The 10360-nt window shown below is 62.9% G+C and overlaps 1 protein-coding gene across 1 annotated transcript; it reads left to right on the top strand.

Annotated features, from left to right (window-relative positions):
* Positions 1–1579: 1579 nt before the first annotated feature.
* LOC123335297 (nascent polypeptide-associated complex subunit alpha, muscle-specific form-like) lies at positions 1580–9305 on the top strand. Its single transcript, XM_045161896.1, has 8 exons — positions 1580–1673; positions 3160–3342; positions 3608–3822; positions 4257–4721; positions 4838–4958; positions 5603–5757; positions 6138–6981; positions 9298–9305. The coding sequence occupies exons 1-8, from the start codon at positions 1580–1582 to the stop codon at positions 9303–9305; spliced, it is 2085 nt and encodes a 694-aa protein (XP_045017831.1).
* The last annotated feature ends 1055 nt before the right edge of the window (positions 9306–10360 follow it).

The following is a 10360-nucleotide window of genomic DNA, read 5'->3' as shown; positions in this document are numbered from 1 at the left end:
GCCCTGCCAAGCTGCCAAGTCTGGAGCTGGGTACACGTAGGCTGGGGCTGGGGCTGGGGCTGGGGGGGAGGGGGGCCGAAAGTCGGCAGGCTGACTGGAGGGTTTGGGGCCGCTTCTGGCCGCGCGGGCACCCCTCATTTCCCAGGGCCAAGGGATTCGTTTGCAGAAAATGGGCCTGCAGAAGTCGCCCTGGGCCTGACAGCCCAGAGGCCGGGCGGCCGGGCGGGCTGTCGAATGGGCGCCGCAGAGGCGCCAGCACGGTGGGTGATCCGGACGGCCACGGCTTCTGATATCAGTGCCTGTCTGCCCTTTGCTCCCCTAGATATGGTTTCAAAACCGAAGAGCTCGGCACCCCCAGCGGAGCCCAAGCGGGCCCGGCAACGGCCGGGCCCAGGGGCCCAGCGGCGCATCAGCCACGACGACTCCTGCTCCAGAGGACCGAAGGGCCCCACCCGCTGTCCAGAGCACCTCTCCTCCCCTTCGCCCCTCTCAGCCACAGGAGAGCATGCCACCCTTGGCTGCAGCTGCTCCTTTTGGGGCCCCCACTTTCTGGGTGCCCGGGACTGCCTCTGGGGTCTGTGTGGGCCAGCCGTTGATGATCTTCATGGTCCAGCCCAGCCCGGTGGCTCTCCAGCCAAGTGGGAGGCCACCGCCTCCTCCCCGGGGAGCAGTTCCCTGGGCCGCGCGCTCCCCTGCCGTCACGGCCCCCGGGCAGCCCGGGCAAGGGGCCATCCCGCCGCCTCCACAGCCGGAGACACACATCCCGCGGTGGCCGGAGTCACCCTACGGTGAAGGCACGGCCCCTCCGCTAGAGCCACAGCCCCAGCCCCCCAGCCTTCCGAGCTCGACGAGCCTCCTAGATGAGCTCTTGGCGGCCACGGGCGCCCCGGACACGCAGGCGCCCGCCCCGGGGGCCGCTGCCGACGAAGGGGTGGACCCTGCCCTCCCAGGGCCACCCAGCTTCCTAGACGAGCTCCTGGCGGCCACGGGCACCCCGGACACGCCGGGGCCTTCCACGCGGGCCTCTGTCGTCGCAGCGCAACAGCCGGCTCTCGCCGGCACGCCCAGCCTCTTAGAGGAAGTCTTGGCTGCCACGGGCATCCGCGCCACGCCGGGGCCTTCCCTGGGGCCCTCTGCCGATGAACGAGCACACCTCGCCCTCCCAGGCGAGCTCCTGGCTGCCCCGGGCCTCCCGGGCTCGCCGGGTCCTTTTCCGGGGTCCTCTCCCGCCATCGCAGGGGCCCACCCAGCCCTCCCCGGGTCACCCAGCCTCCTAGAGGAAATCTTGGCTGCCACGGCCATCCAGGACACGCCCTGGTCTTCTCCGGGGGCCCCTGCGGGGGAAGAAGGAGTTGAGGCCACCCTGGCAACACCCCTCAGTGAGGACGAGTACCAGGCCCTCCTCGACATGCTGCCAGGCTCCCCAGGCCCTGGGGCTTAGAGGGAGAGGAAGGAAGGGGCACCTTCTCCCCCTAGCCACGTTCAGGTCTCCTTGCCTGGGATGTGGGGCCATGGAGCTCGGGGAAGGGCGGGTGGGTGGGAGCTGCTTTGTGTGGGAAGAGGAGAGAATCCAGACGGGATGTCTACCGACCACTTTGGGGACGGAGCCGAGTGCTGGACCTTTGGGAAGCTGGGCCCCACCCCAAACAGGGACACCCTACCTGAAGCCTCAAGTACTCCCTGCATGGCAGTGACCAGGAGGCTGCCTCAGAGGGAACATTCCATGGACCCAGTAAAGACACCCCGTGCCAGGCACAGGTTCTTTGTGTCTGGCTCTTCTGTCTTCTGGTCCCATCTTTCCAGCAGCCCACACGGGAGAACTCCTTCCCTATGCCAGGGGCAGCAGAGGGAGGGGGAGAGGGAGACAGGGGAGTGAGAAGGTGGAAGGTTGGGAGATGCAAGGTGGGAGGGGGCCGAGTGGGTGGGGGACGAAGGGAGAGAGTTGGGGAAGGCTGAGTGGGAGAGGGGGGTCGGGGGAGGTGGGGGTGGGGGTGGGGGTGGGAGTGCGGGTGCGGGGGGCAGTGCCCGCATCTGGGACTCAGCTTCAAGCCCCCGGCACACCCTGCAGGTATCCCTAGAATGCTGCGTCAGGGACACGTTTCCCTGGGTTTCAAGGTGCCTGTTCTGGGCGGGTGTCCGGAGGTCAGATCCTCAGAGCCAGCAGTAGGGACCTACCCACACAACCGCTTTCACGACCAGACTCCCTGTCCATGTGTGCCCACACGCCCGGTGGTAGATCTGCAAAGGCCCGTCATCTCCGTGTCTCTCTCTGACCCTCACAGTATAGTGACTGAGCTCGCCCTGCCACCAGCATCCTCCCGTCACCCGCAGACATACAGATGTACGTGCTTTACTTGCAAACCCGTTCCTGAGCTCACAGGCCCAATGGTTTCCAAGTACATACGAACCCCTGCCTGTTCTCACGTGAAGCCCCGTGGTGGGTTTAGAAGCCCGGGTGGCCAAGGCATACATCGGCCCAGACGGTTGGGTGGGTGGGTGGGGTGCTGCTGTGGCTCGTTCGTTTCTTTTCAGTTCACTCTTTTCACCCTGTTCACAGCGAAAAGAGAAGCGCCTCTCATCGTCCATCCCCCGCGGTGCTTCACGCCGCCTTCTTCCTCCTTTGTCTGCTCCGGCCTCCTGATCTCCTCCTCCTCCTCCTCCTCCTCCTCCTCCTCCTCCTCCTCCTCCTCCTCCTCCTCCTCCTCGCCGCCCTCCGTCTCTTTGAGAAAGCACACACTCTTTCCATGTCCCCTTGTTGGCGCACGGGCGAGGGCTCCGTTGTGTCCAGAACGTCCATGCTTCCTCCCTTGGCTTAGTGGAACCTCCTCCCTAACAGTAGCGGGGGTACACTGTCTGTCCCCTTTCGCGGGATCTCCAGGGCACTTGGGCTGGGGCGACGTGGGCCTCAGGCTCCACATGAAAAAGCCCCAAATGGCGTGAGCTGCCGTTCGAGACGCTGGACCTTCACGTCTCTGGCCGGAGCCTTGAGCTCCAGGCCACTCAGAGCCCTGGGGGTGGCGGTCTGGGACTGCTGCAGGGACAGGACGCCAAGAGGGCACGGAGGCGTTGGGGAGGGGCGTGGGAAACGGAGGCAAGGAAAGCGAGGGATCTAGGTGGAGGCACTGGAGAGAGCGTCCAGTGTCCCGCCATGCCTCGCAGGAGCGGGCGGGGGCAATCGAGGCCAAGGGACGTGTGTGGAATGTGAAAAGGCGGGAAAACCCAGCGCGGTTTGGAAGGCAAGGCAGTTTGGGAAAGGGGGCGTGGCCGGCCACGTCAAAGGGACCCAGGGGAATTCCCGGGCAGTTCGCTCTGTGGGCACTGCTGACGGCCCCTGGGCCCGGGGTTGATCCCACCCGCTGCGTGGGAGGGCCACAAACCAAAGCCCCCGAACTGCCCGCCCAGCCCAGCGGCGGACCTTGGGGGTCTGGGGCACGGGCCCGGCCCGTGAAAGCCCACTGGCTCCCCGGGATTCTTGTCCAGGGTCTCTCCTGGGAAAGAGGCCAGGGGCGCCCCCTCCATCGGACGCACCCGCCCCTATTTACATAAATAGGGGCGGAGCCGCCTCCCGCTCTCCAAAGTCCTGAGCCGCTGGGTCCCGGCCCACTAGGTCAGCAGTCTGCAGCGTCCGTGCGGCTCTCCCGCCATGGCTTCGTCCGGCTCCTCCAGCACCTCACGCGGTACGTTTGCCCTCGGTCCCTGGGGTCGGATCGCGTCTCAGGGGACCCGTGGATCGCCTCGGCCACGGGTTCACGGCAAACGGGTCGGCCCACCACCGAGAATGGCAGGGACCGATCGGCTGGGGCCACGGTTCCCAGGAGTCAGGTGTGCCCAAAGGGGCATCGTTTGTTCGTCTTGCTCCTTTGGCACACACGTGGCTTCTCCCTTGTCTTTTCTGGGAAGACGGTGTGGTTTGACGGGGGTTGGGGGTGGGGGGTGTGGGGTTGCGGGGGCTGGGATGGGGCCCTTTATCCTCATCTTCCTGCGGGAATGGGAGTCGGGGAGCTCTGGGGCTTTGCCTCCTTCGGTGGCTTCCTCCCCACAATGGCCTGGTGCCTTCTGCCATTGAGGGTTGGGCCTCGCTTCGCTTCCCTTTCCTTTTCCGCTCCTGGCGGCAAATATGGCCCGTGCTCCGCGTTAGCCCGGAGAAGCCAGGTCCCCTCCCGCCGGCATCCTGATGGAGGGAAATCTGGGAGAAGCCCCATCCAGACCTTTCCCGGGCATCTCCCCCAGACGGGTGGGAACACGCGGCAGGATAGTGTTGTGGTCTTCGGCGGGCGGGACTTCTTGCCGCCTCTGTGTCGGGGCTGGGTTTGGTTTCCTTTCTGCCTGCTGGCGTTTCTTGCATTCCGGCCTGGGTGGGGGTCGGGGGTACCGCCCTTGCCTCTCAGCCTGGCTGTCGGGGTGTAGCCAAGCGACTTCCAGATGCACACCCGTGCCCGGGCTCCCGGCTCTGCTCAGGCACAGGGGCAACTGCCCCTGGGCGGGGAGCACGCTTGGGCTCCTCCGCCGAGTCCTCCCCCAGGTGCTCTGGTCTGAGACGCTTCCCTTTCTTCTCTCCTTCCACAGGCCCCATCGCCACAGGATCTCGAAGGAGGAGGCTCGTTCTGAAGCCGAGCCAGAAGGACGCCCTGCAAGCGCTCTTTCAACAGAACCCCTACCCTGGGATAGCGACCAGAGAACGACTGGCCCGAGAGCTCGGCATTGACGAAAGCAGAGTCCAGGTAGGCCCCCGCCTCTCCACCCGGTCTCCCTTTCAGGCTCTCCATGCCGATCCAAGGCAGCTCAAAGCATCTGGCGGCCTTTCTCCTGAGAAGGAATTCTCTCTGTTTGCCCCTAGGTCTGGTTTCAAAACCAACGAAGAAGACGGTCAAAGCAGAGCCGATCGCCGTCTGAACACGTGCACCAAGAAGGGGAAGGGGGGCCAACGTCGCCTCCTCGACCTCAGTCTTCCTCTCAAGGTAACTTAGCCAGCGTTCTCTCCAAAGGCAAGTCCCCCAGAGGGGGTCCCGAACCCTCCCCCTCTTGCCAGAGAATTCTCTCTGCTGGTGGATGAGCACGGGAGGCCCAGAAACACCAAGGGGGCGGGGGAGGCGGGGGGGGGGGGGTGGGGGTGTGTGTGTGTGCGGGAGGAGGGGGAAGGTGAGGAGGAAACAGGGCTCTGTGGTTGCTGCCCCCATCAGTGTCCCAGATCGGGGCAAGACGGCCCCAGCCGGCGTGGGCGGGCAGCAGTGCTCCCCCTTTGCACCCCCTCCCCAGCCCCCGTCGGGAACCTTAGGCTCCGGCTGCCCGGGCAGCCTTGGCCGAGGAGCACGCTTTCAGGGCACTCGGCGGCAAGGCCGGAGGAGGGGAGAGACACACAGGGACATGCACGTGTGGGGAGTGTGCGTGTGTGCGCGTGCACACGCACGCGTCCACGATGGACCCAGGCACGCGATCCATCTGTGGGTGTATTCCTTAGAGCCCTGCCCCGGCGGCAGAGCCACCTGTAGTGATTCAGGGGTGTGGGACTCCCCCTCCCCTCCACACCGTCTAGGGTATCTGTGCCGTGAACGTTCCACGGGCCTTAACGTCCTCTCCTCTCGGTGTGTTCTTTCGTGGGTAGAAGCCTCGGCCAGAGAGGCCCGGAGAAAGAGGACAGTCATCTCTCCTTCTCAGACAAGGATCCTCGTGCAAGCCTTCACGAGGGATCGCTTCCCGGGGATTGCCGCCAGGGAGGAACTGGCTCGTCAGACGGGAATCCCAGAACCTCGCATCCAGGTAAGCTCTCCAGCCAGCGCGTGGGCCCAGGACGTGGCCCAGGAGTAAGGAGGGTTCAGCCCTGCCAAGCTGCCAAGTCTGGAGCTGGGTACACGTAGGCTGGGGCTGGGGCTGGGGCTGGGGGGGAGGGGGGCCGAAAGTCGGCAGGCTGACTGGAGGGTTTGGGGCCGCTTCTGGCCGCGCGGGCACCCCTCATTTCCCAGGGCCAAGGGATTCGTTTGCAGAAAATGGGCCTGCAGAAGTCGCCCTGGGCCTGACAGCCCAGAGGCCGGGCGGCCGGGCGGGCTGTCGAATGGGCGCCGCAGAGGCGCCAGCACGGTGGGTGATCCGGACGGCCACGGCTTCTGATATCAGTGCCTGTCTGCCCTTTGCTCCCCTAGATATGGTTTCAAAACCGAAGAGCTCGGCACCCCCAGCGGAGCCCAAGCGGGCCCGGCAACGGCCGGGCCCAGGGGCCCAGCGGCGCATCAGCCACGACGACTCCTGCTCCAGAGGACCGAAGGGCCCCACCCGCTGTCCAGAGCACCTCTCCTCCCCTTCGCCCCTCTCAGCCACAGGAGAGCATGCCACCCTTGGCTGCAGCTGCTCCTTTTGGGGCCCCCACTTTCTGGGTGCCCGGGACTGCCTCTGGGGTCTGTGTGGGCCAGCCGTTGATGATCTTCATGGTCCAGCCCAGCCCGGTGGCTCTCCAGCCAAGTGGGAGGCCACCGCCTCCTCCCCGGGGAGCAGTTCCCTGGGCCGCGCGCTCCCCTGCCGTCACGGCCCCCGGGCAGCCCGGGCAAGGGGCCATCCCGCCGCCTCCACAGCCGGAGACACACATCCCGCGGTGGCCGGAGTCACCCTACGGTGAAGGCACGGCCCCTCCGCTAGAGCCACAGCCCCAGCCCCCCAGCCTTCCGAGCTCGACGAGCCTCCTAGATGAGCTCTTGGCGGCCACGGGCGCCCCGGACACGCAGGCGCCCGCCCCGGGGGCCGCTGCCGACGAAGGGGTGGACCCTGCCCTCCCAGGGCCACCCAGCTTCCTAGACGAGCTCCTGGCGGCCACGGGCACCCCGGACACGCCGGGGCCTTCCACGCGGGCCTCTGTCGTCGCAGCGCAACAGCCGGCTCTCGCCGGCACGCCCAGCCTCTTAGAGGAAGTCTTGGCTGCCACGGGCATCCGCGCCACGCCGGGGCCTTCCCTGGGGCCCTCTGCCGATGAACGAGCACACCTCGCCCTCCCAGGCGGGCTCCTGGCTGCTCCATGCCTCCCAATTCTCACCTTTCTCACTTTTTCCCATTCACAAACCCTTCTTTCCCAAGCCAAGGGATCCATTTGCAGAAAATGCTGCAGTATAAATCACCCTGGACCTTACATACCAGAAGCCATGCTCCCAATCAGACTTTCTTTTCGTTGCTTCAGAGGCACCAGCATGGTGAATTGGACAATCACATGTTCTAATGTGCCTACCTACCTTTGCTCCACTAGATATGTCCTCAAAACTGTAAAGTTCAGCACCCAGGAGAGTCCAGCACCATGCACCCTTTTCAAGTTTACCTGTACCAGGTGTTCTTTAGACATGCATGGTTAATGTTTGAAACAAACATATATTACTGATAGAGTCAACCAGATAAGGGAGTGAACACATGGAACAGGCATGCCATGATGTGAGCTGGGGGATAGTCCCAAGATAGCTGGTAGATAGTTCCAGGATATGACACATTGAAGCATGTGAACCAGAATGCCCAGGAGGTGATTAAGCCAGGAGAGTGTTTCATTAAAGCACTGAGAGGGGTGGGAAACCCAACCAACCATCCAACTTCCACTTCCTGCCCTTGCCAATAATGATCACACACACTCAGTCCTCAGGGTTCACAGTGGTCCACCACTAACCCACCGATGTACAAGGGGAGGACAGCTCCTCAACCCCACCCCCTCACAAGCCCACCTGCCCAGGTGGTCCTGGGAGCCAGGCCACACCAGATATGGCCAATGTACAATCTTAATGTCCATCTTTTCCACCAACCCCAGAGGGATGGGGGATGCTAGGCAGTGAGGACAGGGCATCCAGCCCACACAGACCAGAGACCTGACCCACACTCAGGCAAGTGTATCAGAGCAGGGCTGAGTGGGGGGACAGGGTTCACATATGCTCCCCCTCATCCAGCATGTGACAGCAGTGGCAGACAGGTGGCACCAAAATGGGCAGATGGGGGCCACAGCAGGCCCAGGAAGTGACACCCACCAGGGCACTGCCCTAGGGAACTGCATACAGGGAGCAAACTGAGGCAGATGGACAGAGAGGCACCAACAGGGTGCAGCCACATGAGACCAACACCACAGAACCAACAGTAGAGGTAGGGTGGCCACATACCACCACAAGGGGAATGTCTCAAAGCAACCCAGGAGACACAAGTCATCCACCAGGGTGACCACAGGATCTAGTGAGATCTACCAGAGGCCTCCCAGCACAGGAGCAGTCTCCACAACACACCTGGGACAATGGACTTGCACCCCCCACACTCATGGGGCTCATGCCCACAACCACCTACACACCCAGAGCCACAGCCAGCCAAAGAGAACACTCTCCCACCACATAAGTGCACTGCTCCACCCAGGGACACCATCAGCCAATGGAGAGGCCAGGGAACAATACCCCCATGAGGCAAGGCCAGCTCCCTCCCAGACAGGGGAAGGGAACACAGGCAGTCACACATTCAGGACAAGGAGAAAAGACCAGCAGTGGCCAGGAGGGGCCAGTAAGCATGCATGGCAGGGGCCATAAGTCAGGAGCAGAGGCACCATCTGGGGGCCAGAAAAACACCAAGACATGGCCAGGCCACCAGGAAAACCAGCATGGGATCTCACCACCACCCACACATGAGGGCAGTCCTGCAACACCACCTGGGACACCAGCCAATCCTGGCCATCCCCAGGGCAGGTCCCATAATCCAGCCCTGCCACCAAGGCCTTTCATGCCATCCACCCATCTACCTCCATCAATCCTCAACAGACCTTCTATCTAGTCTGTCCCCAAGGCTCAACATCCTGGGGACATGCTCTCAAGCAAGGCAGCCCAGACTGTGACCACACACTGCCACTGGCTGCAGCCGAGGGGCAAGCACAGGCACAATAGGCTCCTCTTCACCAGTTTGTGGGGCTGGGGAAGCCAGGGCCAACCAGGCATTGCACTCCACACCCCCCTTCCCCATGGGCTCACACCACAGGGCCAGCCACACATATGGCACACACACAGCCCCCCAACTTGCTGTATGCCAAGCAGGGTCCCACAGGACCCTCCCATAACTCAGTGGGGAGGCATGGACCACACTAGACAATGAACAGCACATGGCCTCACCACCAGGCCAGTGCACCCACCCCCACCACAAAGGGGAGGGGATTTTCTGCCCACATGCTCCAGCAATCACCAAGGTGGCAATCACACACTTGGGAGGGACAGCAGCTAGGAGTTCCAGTACCCCAAGCTTCCTTCTTGAATCACTAGAGAAAGTTTGCTCATCATGGGCATGCCATCCCTCATCCCATTATCTCTCTTTCAGGCCCATAGAGGCACTCTACAAGCTGCCAGTCCTCAGCTGGGCAGGATAGGGGGGGGTCTACAGTACAGGTAAGTGGACAACCACACAGGACCATGTGCACAGTCAGGGCCAGTGCAGAACCCACACCCCACCCCCTGCAAGTCCTCATCCATCAGCCTCCACCACAAGGGGAACAGGTATGCATTTCCTACTTTCTGGACACCCCCCGAAGAGAGCCACTCATGGGACATACACACCTCCATGGCAGGCACCCAAGGGGAACACTGGGTTAAGGGAAATGACACCAGCACTCAGTTTCAGGCACCTGAGAGATGACCTGGAGCACTCCAGGGGCACCACCCAGGGTCAAACAAGGCATGCTCACACACCCACAGAGGGTAGACAGTGCAGCCACAACACAGCCCTCCCTACCATGGAGAGGGTAGGAAGGGCTGCCCACAGGACACACACCATGAAGACAAAGCCAAAGCACCTTCTGTGTCAGAAAACCAACAGCCCCACTGATGCCCCAAGGTAGGGGACAGAAGACCAAAGGTCAGGGCCAGAAACTGCACCCAACCTCTGCCTTCCTCATCCTCCCCAGCAGGCAGGGGGAAAGACAGGCAAGGGGCCCCACAGACAGACCAAGAAAAGCAGACACATTCACCAGGAACTCTCATCCCTTATGCAGCACAGCTTAGGCTCAGCCCAGGAAAGCACAACCACACCACATCAATCAGTTGAGCCAAGGTGAAGCTGGGAGGGAGGCACAGCAAGAACAATAACCAGAGGGGCCCACTTTAAGCCTCACCAGCAACCTTCCCCACCACCTCACCTCAGGCAAGAATAGCCAATGATCCCAGAAGGAAAATGCCTGACATGTGGCACAGAACCCACAGAGCAGGGGTTGTCACAGTCACCACCAGGTGCCTGCAGCAGGGAGCAGCAGGGAGCACATGGGGTAGAAGACCCACACTGCCTTACCCTGCCACCTTCAGGTTTCCTGGAGATCAGAGGTGGCACCACAAGGTGGGTCAGCCACACACACCACATAGGAGCCAGCACACAGGCCCAGGCAGTTGGC

The sequence above is a fragment of the Bubalus bubalis genome, chromosome 9 (genome assembly GCF_019923935.1).
Source record: "Bubalus bubalis isolate 160015118507 breed Murrah chromosome 9, NDDB_SH_1, whole genome shotgun sequence".
Classification (NCBI taxonomy): domain Eukaryota; kingdom Metazoa; phylum Chordata; class Mammalia; order Artiodactyla; family Bovidae; genus Bubalus; species Bubalus bubalis.
The sequence above is the reverse complement of the archived record's forward strand: the minus strand, read 5'-3'. Positions and strand labels throughout refer to the sequence as shown.

Coding starts and splice junctions, on each gene's coding strand:
- LOC123335297 (XM_045161896.1), top strand. CDS start 1,580: ATGTCTACCGACCACTTTGGGGACGGAGCCGAGTGCTGGACCTTTGGG. Junction 4,722..4,837: donor TTGACGAAAGCAGAGTCCAG/GTAGGCCCCCGC, acceptor GTTTGCCCCTAG/GTCTGGTTTCAAAACCAACG. Junction 5,758..6,137: donor TCCCAGAACCTCGCATCCAG/GTAAGCTCTCCA, acceptor TTGCTCCCCTAG/ATATGGTTTCAAAACCGAAG.